Raw genomic sequence first — 17,159 nt, 5'->3', positions numbered from 1 at the left:
AGAAGTAGTCTGTAAACCTGGGAACGACTGTCTCCCTCCTCTCACAGTTCCGGGGAAGTGATAACACCGACAGTCTTCTCCCTCTTCCCCTGCTGCAGCAGAAACTTGGAGAAATAAACCTGGCTGGTGTGGCTCAGTGGACTGAGCATGGGCCTGTGAACCAAAGCATCACTGGTTCGATTCCCCGTCAAGAGCACATGCCTGGGTTGCAGGCCAGGTCCCTGGTGAAGGACCCCCAAGAGGTAACCACATATTGATGTTTCTCTCCCACGCTCTCTCTAAAAAATAAGATCTTTAAAAAAAAAAAAAAAAAGGAAAAAAAGAAACTTGGAGAAGCACAAGTGTTCTCTCTCACTCTTCCCAGCTGGGAGTGACAAACGTAAAGTGGACCCGGAGATGGTGCACTTTGGGAAAGGAAGGGTTGTGATGGAGCAGGTTCATGATGCGGAGCAGAGAGCAACCACCCCCACGTTCTTCCTCTCCCCCCACTTCCTTGAGCAGCTCCATCCACATAATCTGGTCTCAGCAGAAAGTAAGTTCCCATCAAGGTAATAAGCTGAATACTCACGAGTTTCTGGTATAACCTTCCATTAATCTAAATAAGACTCACCCGTTTGTGTTGCCTTGCGAGTTTTTCTTTAGCTTCTTCCAGCTCTTTCTGGATCTTTAGAACATGTTTGTTCATCTTACGAATTGTGGAGTGCAAAATTTCCCAAACAAACAACCTTAAAGAAAAATGGTATTTGGTTACTGTATGTTAAACTATGCTTATAGAAAATAAAGACTTCTTGCCCTGGCTGGTGTAGCTCAGTGAATTGAGAGTGGGCTGTGAACCAAGGGGTGGCCAGTTCGATTCCTAGTCAGGGCACATGCCTGGGTTGCGGGCCAGGTCCCTGGTGGGGGGCACACAAGAGGCAACCACACACTGATGTTTCTCTCCCTCTCTTTTTCCTTCCCTTCCCCTCTCTCTAAAAATAAATAAATAAAATCTTTAAAAAAAATAAAGAAAAAGAAAAGGAAAATAAAGATCTCTCAACTTTTCTAAGCTATTCATTCTTAAGGTCTAACAGCTTCCCATTTTTTAGGCAGAATTAGTCACACAGCTCCATCAACACTTGGGCATCTAGCTCTACCCGTTAAGACCCAGGTGAGCTTCCTGAAGGCAATATAGGCCCCTGTCATTTCCTACTAGACACACACTGAAGGGGTGTGTACATATTCACTGAAATGAAATGGCAAACCAGAAAAAACATTAAGAACAAAATTACATATTCTTTCTAAACACTAAGTATTGCAATTTTCTCAAAATGGAAACCTAATTTGAGGCTCACTTTACTTTTAACTAGCATACAGTCAGTCAATTCTCTTCGAACATTTAAGAAACCAGTCGCTGACAATAGCTATAAACTAATTGGGCTTTTAAGAACGAGATAAACATTTATATGTCAGTTATCAGCAAATTACTAAAGTACCAGGATCACCTCGTAGGCTTTAAAATGTTTTCTGCTTAAGTGGTCTATATTTTTAAGTGACTTCTTAACTGCTTTTCTGTCTATTAAGTAGGTCTCCTAACACCAAGACACTGCATAAAAGAGTGTGTCCTACAGATTCTGACTTGGATGGCAGTTTAAGTGGAAGGCAGTAAACACCCCGTGTGTAACACTGCAAGTTCTGAGCGCTGGCAGGCAGGGTGAGAGAGCAGAGTGCTGTAACTCCAGAAGGGGTGGTCAGCGAAGACTCCGCAGAGCCAGACACGGCGGAGCTTGGCACTGAAGAACACCGGGAGCTCCTGAGCGATGCAGCCACGTGAGATGCATGTGCTAGAGTTCTGTCCTTAGTTGTGTGACTCTGGACAAGCTACTGAACCACTCGGCCACATCTTTCTACTTTATAAAATATGGAGGACAGTGCAGCCCCCTCTACAGTGGTGGTGTGAGCACATGAGCTGCAAATGTCAATCACTCAGGATAACGGTTAACACATGCTTGGGTGGCCAGTTTCCTGAGAGTTTGCAAATCTGAGAATGTCTTTCTATTGCTTCATTTGTAAATGCCAACTTAGATGGTATGATAACCTTAGAGCACACCCTTTCACCCTAAGAACTCAGTTTATTTCAGACCATTGTCCTCTGCCAATAACAGACACAAAAGAAGGGGATAAAGGCTGTGATGGATTTTTATGTCTTGGCAAGTAATTTTCCTGTGTTTTCTGTTTTGTGTCAACTCCTGCTGCCCCAGTCTTGTCCATTTATAAAGACTGGGGACTCAAGTTCATGAATAAGAACAGAGCCTAATGAAAAGTCTCTTTCCTGTAGGAGGGATGGATCTAGAATGAATCTTCTACATTAAATCTGGGATTTTTATGACTGAGATGAGACCTCCCTCCCTCATGGACGTCTGGGTGCACCCCAGGCTTCCCTCAGTCCCTCCAAGGACGTGTACTTACTCTCCTGTGAGTCTGGTTTCTCCCAGTTCCTGGTGTGCACTCCAGGTCCCTAGCGGAGCTGGGACTCTTCTCCACGTCCCCTGCCGCACAGCCTGACCTCCTCTGCTAACGGTCTGGATCCTCGTCAGCACCTCCACTTGACTGGGGGAGTCCTACTCAACTCACATGTGTGTCCCCAAGGGATGCTGCGACCTGACTGACAGCATTTCATCCACTGTCCGGGTATCTCTGTCAAGTCCAACCCCACCACACTGGACCATCAGTATATACTAATATCAGTCTGGTTGGGATCAAAACTTGGGGCTCATGTCTAAGACACCACATGAAAACCAATCCTCAGAGAATATGGACTTTGTAAAATAATTCACATTACCTAGTAAAGTCACGAGACAGTTCTGAAGAGAAGATCCAATTTGCTACTGCCGCACAGTCGACAATCTGAGTACGAATCATCTTGTCTACCAGTACAGCAATCATCTGCAACGAGGGGAGAATTTCGAGGGTAAATCACACCTGTACAGGCTACACCTGTAGCCATAACAACCCTGCTGCTACGAAGCTAAAACATGGGGGCTGTGAAATGCATTTCCAGTGGCCATGGGACAGCTGACTTGACCATTAGGCCTGACGACTTACTCTGCCCTCCGCTTGGCTCTGGTACTTACTGTAAGAATGCTGTAACACCAATAAAGACTGAACAACAACACTCTGAATGGTAATGCAATCATTAAAAAAATTTACATAATGCCTAAAAAAATACATAATTTCCACTGAATCCTAAAATTTAAAAATATAAGTGTTTTATCATAAAAAGTCTTAAAACATATTCTGTAATTTATTTAAATGCCTTTTACAACACATGGTATGAAAACAATATATTGAGACAGAAATCTGGGGCGTGTCTGCAGAAACTGGACAGGCTACATAACTATTCCCTACCCAATTGGTAGAATCTTCAAGCAACAAGCACTCTTACTATTTAAAATGTATTAAGATATTAGAGCCCCAAACCAAATAACAATACTCTCTCTTAATTCCACAGCATTTAAAAAAGCACAGATTTTAAAGCCATTCTGTGGACAACTGGACGTTTTGCAAATGAAAACACTGGTAATAGCAGCTTTATTTGTACACCCACCCCGTCAGAGCCCCACACGTCTCACGGAACAGTCTCTACCTGCGGGTGGTTCCTCCAGACCTCGAACATGACCCTCAGAACGTGCAACTTTCCTTCATCGCTTTCAGCCAGGGTTTTGAAGACTTCATGAAACCTTTGGTAGTGGGAGGAAAAAACACCACATAAAAACTGATTCATTATTCATTTTAATGTTTCAAAGCCTTTTCAGTATTACTCAATTTACAGTGCAATATGTAAATGCAAGATAACCAAATGTTAACCACTAAGGATATAAGAGGCATGCCTAGGAATTCAGTTTGTATGGAATCTGTCACACAATCTTAGCCCAGGACTCCAGGTTACTGTGTATCTAGGGACAGGTGAGGGCTAAGGAAGCATCTTCAAACACAGGTGGTGTCTCCCGTGTGACTCACCTTCTGTGGGAACCCTGCAGAGAAATGGACTTAGAAGCCGAGATGGGGTGAGGAGCCCAGGTCTCTGCTTGGCTGGGGGAGTATATGTACATCTTTGCCTCTTTTGGACTGACGAGTTAGAAAGCCCCTTCTTTGTATGCCAGCCTTTGGGTGGCTCCCCAAAATACAGTCGGCTCTCCTTTCTGCTCAACTTCCTTCAGAAAGATGCCTAGACTGGTGGGAGCTTCTTCACCCTGCATGTGACTATCCTGTGGACCCGTGTTTCACTGAGTCCCTCTAAAGGCCAGCATGAAGAAATATACATCCCATGTGTATACGCAAACTGCACGTGAAGATGGACAGAAGCCGCAGGACCAGGATTTTAGCGACCACGAGCCAAAGTCCACGGTATCCCAGTTACATCATAATGCTGTTATTAAGGTCTTCCTTCATGTCCAGTAACTTCCAGTAAAAACGACTAGACTGTTGGTATCGAGCAGAGTTCTAAAACCCAAAGGGTGCATGTCCTTGTCACACTTACTTTGCGAGGGCGCTGAAGGAGTGGCTGAACGATTTGGCTGCCAAGTGCAGCAGAGTCTGTACGAAGACCTCTATTTTCAGTGGATTGAAACTGAACCCTTCATCTGAAAAACATTCCACAGGAAGGCGGTTAGGAAGATATAACTACAGCAATCCCTTGGTCCCTCACCTGGAATGCTGAGCAGATGGCATGCTCACAGACAAATACTAAGTTAGACATTCATGCAACATCTCTGGATACTAACAGGCACAAAGGGACCACGGATTTCAAATACTTGACATACAAAACCAAGCACAATCTTAGTTCTTCATCTTTTTGGGTGTTTCTCTAATTTTTCTACATGTCCCATTTCTTTTACGAATACCACATAGGCTTCCTTGTTTGTATCCCTCTTACGGTGGCAAAATAAATATATAACACGAAAAATACCGTAAACCCCAAACACTTAAGTCTATGCCCTAAGATGTCTGACAATGTCTAAACTTCATACCATCGTTTTGACTTAGGCTTTCTAATTACATCTTCTGTAAAATCATGTGTCTTAGAAAAACCGAAATAAACAAAATCCTAGTAATAAAAAACCCAGATGATTCATGTTTTGTTTTGACTAAGCCCTTTTTCTGGCCACACGTCCTTAGGTACACATCTAAGAAAACAAAGACTCCCCCTGAAATGGTCACCCAGCTGTCCCAGCACTCTCTCACCCGTGTTGCTGATCCGTCCCTCTGTGCCCGCACCACATTTAGTTACTGCAGTTTCCACCGTGCTTCCCGGGTGACAAAAGAAGTACTCCTCATCGCCCGTCTTACCCATTTACTGCCTCAAGTACACTTATAAATCATTTTGCTAATTTTCCCACTCTCACCCCTGCCAAAAACATAAGAATTTTTGTTGGAATTACACGGTACATACTCAGTCCATGTTAAATATTATTGTCATAATAGCTTAATTTGGAAAAAACACCCCCAACTTATAATACACCATAAATTCCTGTTCGCACACCTCTCTCAAGTGAAAGTGGGAACGCTTAAAAATCCTTGAATTGTAACAGGACATTTTACTTAGTATTTATTTTAGCACCTAATGCAAGCTCTTTCATAAGGATGTTAGGATCTCTTTTTATTATAAAGGAGAAGACACCTGGATTCTAGGAACAGGTGACAGGCTGAACAGGCCAAAAGAATGCACCGCCTTACGGGCGTCCAGTGAGATCTAAGAGGAGCTCACGTTGCCAGGGGTGTGTTCGCGCTCTAACCCGGTCTCCACAAAGCTCCACTCAGGAGCTGTTTCATTCCCTTACCGTCATCGTCATCCTGGTTGGGGTTGGGGACATCTTTCAGGATGCTGAAGATCTCATCATTGGTGGCTTTGCTTTTAAAGGCAACAGCTAAACAGAGGGCGACTGAATGTCCGGGAAGAGAATCTAAGCACAGAATGGGAGAGGGTAGATCAGGTTTTAAGACTACTCTCGCAAATAAGTAACTGAGAGATTTTAAAAAATTCTTTTCTTTCAAAATAGAATACTCTATCCCAAGATCAATATTTAATCTGTACAAAGATCATCACATGTTAAAGTTTCATTGCATAGGTCAATGGCTTTTCATCTAAAATAAGACATAATTCTCACTTCATCACTTTCTTAAGAACATTTAGCTAATTGGAATTTACAGAACAAGGCGTGTTGACCTTCCTCAGGGATGGCAAAGGGAAGTGTGAATATAATTAAATTATCCTCTGACAGTCCTCAAATCCCTAGGTTTTGTAAGATGAAAAGCTGAGAATCAATGTCATTTCTCTTTCATTTTTGCCAATTTCCCTTTCTTCTCCTTCTCTGAGATAGTGGAAACCAAGTCTGAGTTTGAACACAGTGAAGGCTGCCAACTTAAGACAGTGTTTTTGCTTTTCTCTTTTCTGACTTCATACACAAGACAGATGCTCATGTGCTGTGATTCCAGGCGTCTGCTGTTAGTCTGCTGAGTCCTCACTGGATAACATTTGTGCTAATACATACTGTCAGGCATCACCAGAACAATCGACTTTTAATGTACAGTAGACAAAGGTAACAATTAAAAAGGCAATTCTGACATAGAACATCAGTTACCAAGCACATGGAATGAATAAAGTCAATTACAACAGTCCTTTGTGCTTCTCCTTGAAAGTGGGAGAGAAAATAAGGGATAAAACCCCCAAAACCAAAAACAAACAAACAAACAGACAGACAGACAAAAATCCCTGCCACCGAGGGGTCTAAATTCAAGCTGGGGAAACTGGAGAACAACACACAACTGGTTTGCCAAAGGTTAAAAAAGACTCCATCATGGAGGCTGGGCAAGGCCTAGAAAGAGAGTAAGGACTGGGACAGAAAAGGCTTTCCAGCTTGGGGTGATGGCACACAGGCAAAACCGAGAACAGGAGGAAGGTAAAAGAACAAAAAAGAAGGAAGTGGGCTGGGCTGGAGCGGAGGTCCGTGGGGGAAGACCGACAGATACCAAGCAGGAACCACTGTTAGGAGGGCCTCGAGTGTTAGTTAGGCTGAGCTGTTGCTATGGGGAAATAAAGAAGGTCAATGTTTAACAAAAGTCTGAGCCCCTTGATATCAAGGACTGTATCTCATGATTCTGAGCCAATATGAGGCAAAACTCGGAACTCGCCCTTAGGGGTACCACATCATGCTGTGCTCTTTCGGGAAAGCACAGTGGCTAAAAGCACGGCAGCGCACACAGTAAGCCTGGATTTGAACCTGGCCTCCACCACTCAGACGCAACCTCACTCTGGGTTCACCTCTCTGAAGCCATGTCCTTACTATAAATTGGTATAATAAACACACCGATTTCTCAAGAGTTGCTTTACAGGTTTAGTGACATAATCCCATATGAAATATACTTAGTTAGCGATGGGATCGACTGAGTTTATCCCAAGGAAAACAGGCAAAGTGTGAGGTGTAAATGGAGAACCAGGAGTGTGGTATGAGAAGGAAAAGGAGAAGAGCGAGTTTCAAAACACGAAGAACCTACATGACATGAAACAGACGGCTCTCGGAGGAGCCATGTGTAGTGCCATCTGAAAGACCGACTTGGAAAAACTCCACACCAGACTCTCTACCAGTGACCACTAATGTACGCCTTACCTTCAGTAAGTGTAGGGCACAAAAGGGCGTATCATTAGCACGGTGCCCCTGGATGACACCTAGTACCCACTTCACTGGTCAAAATTTAGTCTGTGTACACCTGTGTCCCACACCTGCACTGGTATCAGATGACAATCTCCATCACCACGACAAATACATATTTCTATTTTAGTAAATTCTGGCTATAAACTCATCTTGCTATGTTTAGCAGTATATTTAGTATAATGTCATGAATATACCATAGTAACCAATATTAAAAGAAAAAACTATAGGTCAGTAGTAACTACGTATATCACAATGAATCTCCAAAATGACGACAGGGCACATGAAACAATTGTGGCCAGTAACAGACCACCTTTGAAAGAGAGAAGACGAGCCCAGGAAAGAGCTCACTTTTTCCTCCTTAAATAACTGATGGCAGAGAATATTCGCATCAGTACTTCGTAAAGACAGAGGGATTTGTTTTGTTACTTACTGCTACTTTCATCTCCATACTTGTAAATGCAGGTGGGGTTTGCAGGACACAGAGCTGAGAAGGTGGGAGGAACAATATCTAATATCCGCTGATGGTAGGACAACCTACAATACAAATAAGAGCCTCAGAAAAGATTGTTCATCAGTTCCATTCCTTGGTAACATCCAACCTACCCAAAAAGTCACAATCTCCAACACCCTCACAGTGGAAAGGCAACTCACAAAAGAAGGCATAATAGAAAAAGAGAAACATCACTTAGAAATCATCATAATGGTGGTAGGCAAAAGGAGCTGTCAGTGGAGGTCGAGGAACAGGATGAGTGTAACCTCTGAACATCTCCCACAAACTAATCGACTACAAAGGGCAAAATGGCGGATTCAGGTGGAGCAGCCCGGCAGACGCTGACGTGACCAGGTAGTCCAGGTTACCCTCTCCGGCGGTGGGACTCCTGTGCCCCCTGATGTGATGCGCCCAGAGGAGCACCAATAACGTAGGACTTGAATCTGGTCATGAGGACACAGCAAGGTGACCCGAGGCCTAAGGCCTAAGTTCTTTTAAATTGATAAGGACACGAAAAATAGGGTAACTGTTTAAGACCGAGGAATGTGGAGATGAAGACAACTAAACGCTACCCGTGTCCCCAGGCAGGGTTCCGAACCGGAAAGAAACGAGGCACAGTCAGGCTGGTGGGCAAACGTCAGCCGCCTCTGTGGGTCACAGGGTGGTATTACGGTACCAGAGCCGACTTCCCAATTTGGAGGGCTGTGTGCTGGTTGTAAGACAGCATGGGGGAATATGCGATGGACTTAATAAAGGTGACGAGATGATGTCGCCTGCCACTTAGTTACAAGGGGTTCAGAGAAAGACCAACAAAATGAGCGTATACACACAGAGAGGGGAAAGGAGTGAGAAAGGGAACAAAGGTGGTAAAATGTTAACGCGGGAACCTGGATGATCAGGACCAAGTTCTCTGTACTATTCTGTCAACTTTCCTGAAGTCTGAAATTATTTCAAAGTATATCTGACAAAAAAGTTTCTTGGTTTAATTCACACAGAATCCAGATGTCACGGTTGCCTAAAATTTTTTTTCAGCCTAAATCTTCATGAAAAACTAACAAGGAAGGGAGGCAGCTACTTGGATTTTAAAAATATTCTGGACATAACAGCACAAATTCAGAGAAGAGAAAACCCTCCCAGAGAAATTAGGAGACCTTAAGCTAAAGAGAAAACACAAAGAACTTACCGCATACATTTTTCTAGAACTTCTCGTACAAACTTTGGTTTGGGACTTTCAGGATCTTGAGTAAGACAATCTGACCTAACGAGGAAACATAGTTTTATTAAATTCTTCCACAGACCCTGCACTTACACCTAACTTGTACTTAGCCACAGTTTCCTTCTACCTCAATTATTTCATTTATGTATATAAATTTTAAAAATAAACGTTGAGACCATGAAGATTGTTTTTGTTACAGGTTTAAATATTAATAGTATTTTAAAAATTATGGTAGACTAAAGAAAGGAAAGCTAAAACACAATACCACTTACCAATCTTCCCAGCTCCAACGGAACTGGAAGTTACTTAGATGATGGGAAAACCAATTAATAAACCTATACAGGAAGTGGGAGGAAGGAACACAGAGAAATGAATGGTTACAGTTTATACCAGGAACTCATGTAATCCTCCAGACAAATAAAACCCTATTTCACAGAGTGAAATGACAGCCTACACCCCTGCCTACAGCTGTTCCTTCTGCCACGTGTGACAGCAACGTGTCCTCTGCAAATCCTGTGACCCATCTCTACTCCAGTAAATAATGCTCCCTACCTTACTCCTTCTAACAGTGCTACCTTTTTAAGTGAGTAATAGATTTGAGTGCCGGTTTTGTGCCAGGAACCTTGTATGTGTTTATATAATTTAGTAACTTCTGAGGAATGTATTACTTTTTCTATTGACAATGAAACAGAGGCAAAGTAAGATTAAATGGCAGATAAAACATTTTATAAATGGCAGAAACAAAAGTATTGCTTATCATCATACCATGTTTTTTACACCACAAACAACAAAACACACCACTGAAGCCCCTTCTCCCCTAAAAATACATCTGATCTAACAATGATCACCACAGCAAACTATACAATGCTGTGGAATTTGTAAGGGCCCAGTAAATATTGCTGAATGAATGGCATAGCTGGGATGCCAACACAACGGGTAGTTTTATTAATCAGACTGGGAAGATCAATCACATTCTTAAAGCACACCCCTCATGTACCCATAATTTCAGTCACTGAAATTAGTCAAGGTAATGACACAAAATAGCCCTTACTGATAATGTTCAGATGTGGAATTTGAATAATGAACATAAAAAAACATGAAAATTGGAGAAATATTCAATATCTGTCCTGATCTGATTTGGGAAACTGACAAGAGGTAAGGAATAAGTACCAGTTAATAAAGGTGATACACAGGTTTCACCCGAAAGACTGTGGGCTGTAATCACCACAGGTCTAATACTCCAATACGGTCTTTGGTATAAACAGCCTTGAAGCTGGAATTATGTAGAAGCTTAATTATTTTAGAAGCAGATACCATGTCTAAACAAACAAAAATATATGTTTACATATAGCCTCTACTTCTACATAGAGATTAGCATAAAGCCCATTTTAAAAGCTTACATACCCAATTACAGTGGGAAAAGTGTAATTATACCAAAGCACCAAACAAGTAAACACTGAATGAAATGAAAACCTCAGCACAGGCATCATTTCATGCTGAAAATCAGACTAGAAAGTGTAATGTGACATTACAAGTATGAGCTTTATTTAAAAATTTTTTCTCCTTTACATGAGTTTTATTTTTAATGCAAAGAATTATTTTTGTGGGCAGGCTGGATTGGGAGTAAAAGGGAGAAAACTGTATTTGAACAATGATTAAAATTTAAAAAAGAATTATTTTGGACAAGCAACAAAGAAAAATCAACTTGGATATTCTTAAAAAGGCAAGCCCAGTTCTTTCCCCAGCACGGGGAGCGGAAGCAGTGGAAAGCCGGCACAGAAATAAGGCATCACGGTACCTGTCTACACACGTGGTGCTCATCGTGTCCAAACGCATGTACAGCATTTCGGTCGCCTGTGCAAGCTGTGAATTTGAGGCTAAGGAAAACTGTTCTCCACCCTCCTTCAAAGTAAGTTGTGACAGAAAAAATAAATAACATTTCTTAGAAGTCTGTAAAAGGACTAATGATGCTGAACGTCTTTTCATGTAATTGACCTTTAAAAAAATAGCTTCAAGATATCAACGTATGATGAACCTGACCTGTACACACCCATGAAATCAAAATAATGAACATTTACATGGCCTCCAAAGTTCCCCATGCTCCTCTGTAATCCCTTCTCCCTGCCCCCAACCCGTGTGCCCGAGCAAATATTGGTTTGCTGCCACTAGAGTACTTCGCATTTTCTAGGATTTTGTGTATAAACAGAATCATATAGTAAGAATTATTTAGTTGGCATTTTTAGTCAGCATAATTATTTTGAAATTCATTCATGTTATTGCTGATATGAAAAACTCGTTCGTTTTTATGACAGAGTAGTAATACATTGTATAGGTATAAGAAAATTTGTTAGTCCATTCATGTATTGAGAGATACTTGGTTTTTCCAGCTTCAGGTTATTACAAGTAACGTTTTCTATGAATATTAATTCCTAAGTCTTTATAGGGATGTGTGCTTCCATTTCTCTTAATACCTAAGAGTTGAATGGCAGGATTGCATGGTACACATGTTTAACTTTAAAAGGAATGTCCCTTGCTCTAGGGGATGTATCAGTGAAAATATTGCTGCATGAAATATCTGAGATTTTCCTGCCTGTTTTCCTCTAGGAGTTTTATGGTGTCACGACTTAAAAATATTAAGTCTTTTATTCACCTTGAATTTGGTTTTGTGTATGGTGTAAGCTGGTGATTGAGTTTTATTTTTTGCATGTAGTTGTCCAGCTCTCCCAACAGCATTTACTGAAGTGGCTGTTTTAACATATTTGCCAATGATATCTTGGACAATGGTTTGATGTCCAAAATATACAAAAAACTCACATGACTCCATTCCAGGAGGACAAACAACCCAATTAAAAAATGGGCAAAGGACCTGAACAGGCACTTCTCCAAGGAGGACACACAGAGGGCCTAGAGACATATGAAAGGATGCTCAGCATCACTAGCCATCAGAGAGATGCAAATTAAAACCACAATGAGATACCACTTCTCACTGGTCAGAATGGCCATCATAAACAAATCAACAGACAAGTGTTGGCGAGGATGTGGAGAAAAGGGAACCCTAATGCACTGTTAGTGGGAATGCAGACTGGTGCAGCCACTGTGGAAAACAGTATGGAATTTTCTCAGAAAACTAAAAATGGAACTGCCTTTTGACCTGGCAATTCCACTGCTAGGATTATATCCTAAGAACTCTGAACCACCAATCCAAAAGAACCTATGCACCCCAATGTTCATAGAAGCACAATTATAATAGCCAAGTGCTGGAAGCAACCTAAGTGCCCATCAGTAAATGAATGGATCAAAAAATTATGGTACATTTACACAATGGAATTCTATGCAGCAGAAAGAAAGAAGGAGCTCCTACCCTCTGCAACAGCATGGGTGGAACTGGAGAGCATTATGTTAAGTGAAATAAGCCAGGCAGTGAAGGACAAATACCATATGATCTCACCTTTAAGTAGAACCTAATCAACAAAACAAACAAGCAAGCAAAATATAACCAGAGACACTGAAATTAAGAACTGACAGTGACCAGAGGGGAGGTGGGAGGGGAATGGGGGGAAAAGGGAGAAGGGTTTTCAGGAACTACTATAAAGGACACATGGACAAAACCAAGGGGGGGTGGAATCAGGGGAGGGAGGTGGGGAAGGCTACGGTGGGGGTGAGTAGTGGGGGGTTAATGCAGACAACTGTACTTGAACAACAATAAAATAACTAAATAAAAAATAAATAAATGTCAAACTATTTTCATGAAGTGATTTAAACCCACAAGCAGAAATATTTAATACTTTTTTAAAGCCAGGTCGACGAGAGTAGTTGAAAAAACAAAGGAAAGGATACGACTTGGGGCAGAGAGCCAGGCTGCAGTTTGCACAGTTCGATGAGCAGCGTCGTGTACATCACTTCGATGTGAGGTGGTGCTGGAAGCTGAAACAGCTCTGCAAAGATCACCTACAAAGAACCGGCAGTCAGAACCCAGTTCGATCTATGCACGCCAAGTACAGAAAGACCTCAGCGTTCTAAAGGTAGCTTCTAACTCTGTGACATTCACAACAGAAGAATAACTACTTTTTAATCTTTAAAATTATGCTGTTTAAAACATGAAGATCTAAACTTTAATGCTGTAATAAAAATCTCTCCTTCCTGTAACTCCATCAAATAAGGATATGCAAATATTAATGCTATCTGATACTCCCAGAGAACCATGCAATGAAATCGCAACTCTGGAGTGGATTTACTGAGGCACTCACAGATCCGTCCATCTCATTCCCACCAGTTAAGCAGTATGAACACTTATGGGACTCTGAGGATGCAAACAGAAGATCTGAGTCAAGTCATCCCACACTGCTACATAAAACTGGTGCCCGGAAACCGTTTTGATAATCTAGGACTTCTCTGCCATGCTTCTTGTTCAGAAACTTGTTCCCTCCCTCCCTCCCTCGGTAATCTGTGGATCACCCACCTAAAAGTCTAAAGCCTGATCTGCACTCCTTCCTCTGAATCCCACCTCCCCCACTTCCGTGCTTCATTCTGATGACTTCCTACACATTTTGCAGGTTTAAAGATATGACTTAGATTTTGCACTTCAATTGACATGTCAGTGAGTCAAATTCAGGGCCTAAGCTTACTCTCAAATTTTGTAAAACCTGGACAGACGCAGTACACTTTTAAGAAAGCACACAAGTGCAGTATAAATAAACAAGTGAATCTTAAATAACACGTCATGACAATGCTCATGAGTACTTTAACTTAAAGGAATATGTAATCGACAGTCTGACCCACGGGCAAACTGTGTATACATATACAGGGCTACATACAGCCCTGAAACACTTTTTCAGGACATGAATCTCACAAGGTGTTCAAATGTACTGCTAATATCATCCTTCTGTATGACTTCATATGGAGTCAATAGCCTTATTCATTCTTCCTACTTCCAAAGCAACGGGCTTTTTTGATTTCTGAGAATAAAGATTCACACTTAATCCTACCTTGTGATACAGGAAATAATGTACTAGTCAGGTATAGCTACTAAGAAGAAGCCAGATAAACACAGTTAAAAATAGATTATCTACCTACAGTAATAGTGTTTTAAAGTATTTAAGTCACTTATACATCTGTTAGGTGGACAATGTATCGACAGTGCCAGAGGTAACTTACATTATCCATGATAACTATCCATGAATGAAGACACACTATATAAATAATTTATAGGAAACTCAAAACTCCATTTGGCTAATGGTTTCAACCTCCTCTCTCCTCTGTCCTAACATGGCTAACAGAGCACCAAAACAGACAGCACTTGCCTCGCTCCTCTGTTAACTTTCAGTACCTGACAAGCAGCAAGAAAACACAGTAAGCCGAAAGTAGACTGCACTTTAAGTCAACAGAAAGATTCTGAAACTTAGAAAAAGCTCCATGTGGAATGCATACCTCAACTATGTGGTAGTTCAAGGGGATCTTGTTCTTCCCTGGGTAGCTCACCAGCTGCGCAGCACTGTAAGAAGTATAACTTAAGTTCAGTAAGTATACAAAGATACATGAGCAATCAAACAAGCAGTTTCAAAAGCAGTGTGTTTAGATACAAGAAGAGGGAATCTTCTCTGAAATGTTTTAGATTTCAGTTACTTCACTACAGCATAAATTATTTTGTCTACCATAAGGAAACTCTTTAATGCATTCAAAACTCTTTGAAAGATCAGAAGGAGTTTAATAACAATTAAGGAGGCAAATTAAATTTACTAACTTAAGAAGTTTTAATAGGGTAGACCACTTCCAAAAGACACTATTCCTTTCCACCTTAAAATGTAAACCAAAATTTCCAAGGCTGAAGACAATATTATTTGTCCACAGCATATCACAAATGTCCACACAAAAAGAGCTACAATCATATGCATTATTTTAAAGTACTACATAGCTCCCAGAAAAGTACTATTTTGAGGAAGCAAAGCAGACTGGTCTTTGCAAGACAGGGTATCAGGAGGTGAGATATTCTTACACTCTTAACGTACAACTTGTTCTTATCAAAACTGCTACCTTTTCTCCACTCTAAAAGTAACAAGAAAAGAATCCTACCAAGTCTTTCTTTCTTTCCAGTGAGACTTAATGATGCAGTGAAGATTCTCCTCTATTACAAATCTCTCCACTGAATGACTCCCTGGCATTACAGGACCCTGGAAAGAAAACCAATTGTATATATTACAGACCTAGAAAAAGATCTTCTTTCATTTATTCAACAAATATTTGAGAGTTTATCACATTCCACGCTACGATGGGTGCGGGGGATGAAAGTGCGGAAGTGTGAACGCTCTGTGCTGGCGGCAGGCTTCGCCGCCGTGTGCACTTGTACCTGCAGCAGAGCTAGAGCGGCAGCCGCCGTGTCTCTCCTCGACCTCTGACACCACCTGCCACCGCCCACCTCGATCCTCGTTAGAAACAAAGTCATTTTTGTGTATCACGAGCCCTACAGAGTTTGATTTGCTTTGATAAACTTTAAGGATGAATTATTTCCACAATAAAATGGAGGGAAAATTTAAATCAAATATAGGCATAAAAATCATGTATGAATTGTAAGATACCCACATCATATTGTTTAAAAAAGGTTAAAAAATATTACCTATATATTGTCTAATTTTTTAAGAAAGTATATGCAAAGCAAACAGACTGAGTTTATCTTTATTTACTTATTATTTACTATTATAGACTCTTAATGGTGACTTTTACTTTAACCTTCTCCATAGTATCTAATTCTTCAAAACAAACATTTTTTTTTTCAGAGACCAGAGCAAAAAATCCCCAATCCTCTTCAGTTTGAAGGGAATAGATATTCTGTATTTTACGCTCTTCTGGCAAAGCATGGCGGGGACATTACAGAGGCAGCACCATTAACTGTGAACAGTACAGGTGGGGTAAGGTTTGAGGTCCCATTCCAGCTCCCTGCACAGACTAATACCTAATCACAAAGAGTCTAAAAGTCTTAAATGTAAATTAGACTTTCAATTAGAGAAACCTACTTAAACCATTATATAATGTTGGCTAAGTGTTTATTACATATATATACATATATTACACGTATGTAGCAAAGTGGATTACAAGATGATAATTCCATATACATAACTAATTACCTGATGGTTTTTTACTGAGATAGATCACACATATACCAAATTTTCACTGGTCATTAACCAATTTACGGCAGGACAGAAAAAGAGAAGAGAAGGAAAACTCAGATTTGACCTCAGATGGTAATACTGGTTCTTAAGCCAACAGTTCTGGACTGGGGACAATTTTGCCCATGAGAGAACATCAGGCAAAGGCTGGACACATTTTTGGTTGTACAACTGACATTTAGCTTCTAAATGCTACCGACAATTAGAGGGCAGAGGCCAGAGATGCCGCTAAGCATCCTACAATTCCCAGGACAGCTCCCCACAACAAAGAATTATACAGCCCAAAATGTCAATCTAGCTGAACCTAGAAACTCTGATCTATACTGACTAGGATGCACTAAGCCAGAGATTTCCAAACTTTCTCACCTCATGGCACACAAACTAATTACTAAAAATCTACGGCACGCCAAAAAATTATATTTTTGCCAGTCTGACAAAAAAAAGGTATGATTTAGATTCAGTCACACCAGATGGCCATTATTGGGTTTTGCTGACATTTTCAACTTGACAATGCAAGGGAAACCAGGTCAGTGCTCCTGACTAAACAGCCAGGTACTGCATGTCTAACAACTTTTGAGACACACCAGCACGCACCAGTTGAAAAT

The 17,159-nt window shown here is 41.1% G+C and overlaps 1 protein-coding gene across 3 annotated transcripts in view; it reads right to left on the bottom strand.

Annotated features, from left to right (window-relative positions):
• NCBP1 (nuclear cap binding protein subunit 1) overlaps positions 1–17,159 on the bottom strand; it is a 37,090-nt gene that overhangs the window by 5,114 nt on the left and 14,817 nt on the right. For all 3 annotated transcript variants that reach the window (XM_028511233.2, XM_028511241.2, XM_036021953.1), the window contains 12 exons: positions 15,464–15,561; positions 14,822–14,885; positions 13,232–13,342; positions 11,193–11,257; positions 9,667–9,729; positions 9,362–9,436; positions 8,119–8,222; positions 5,817–5,939; positions 4,517–4,619; positions 3,623–3,716; positions 2,819–2,922; positions 611–725 (listed from right to left, as the gene is read on the bottom strand). In XM_028511233.2, coding sequence (XP_028367034.1) covers positions 611–725; positions 2,819–2,922; positions 3,623–3,716; positions 4,517–4,619; positions 5,817–5,939; positions 8,119–8,222; positions 9,362–9,436; positions 9,667–9,729; positions 11,193–11,257; positions 13,232–13,342; positions 14,822–14,885; positions 15,464–15,561 — 1,119 coding nt within the window. The remainder of the gene's footprint in view (positions 1–610; positions 726–2,818; positions 2,923–3,622; positions 3,717–4,516; positions 4,620–5,816; positions 5,940–8,118; positions 8,223–9,361; positions 9,437–9,666; positions 9,730–11,192; positions 11,258–13,231; positions 13,343–14,821; positions 14,886–15,463; positions 15,562–17,159) is intronic.

This window comes from Phyllostomus discolor, chromosome 3, assembly GCF_004126475.2.
Source record: "Phyllostomus discolor isolate MPI-MPIP mPhyDis1 chromosome 3, mPhyDis1.pri.v3, whole genome shotgun sequence".
In the NCBI taxonomy this organism is placed as follows: Eukaryota; Metazoa; Chordata; class Mammalia; order Chiroptera; family Phyllostomidae; genus Phyllostomus; species Phyllostomus discolor.
The sequence above is the reverse complement of the archived record's forward strand: the minus strand, read 5'-3'. Positions and strand labels throughout refer to the sequence as shown.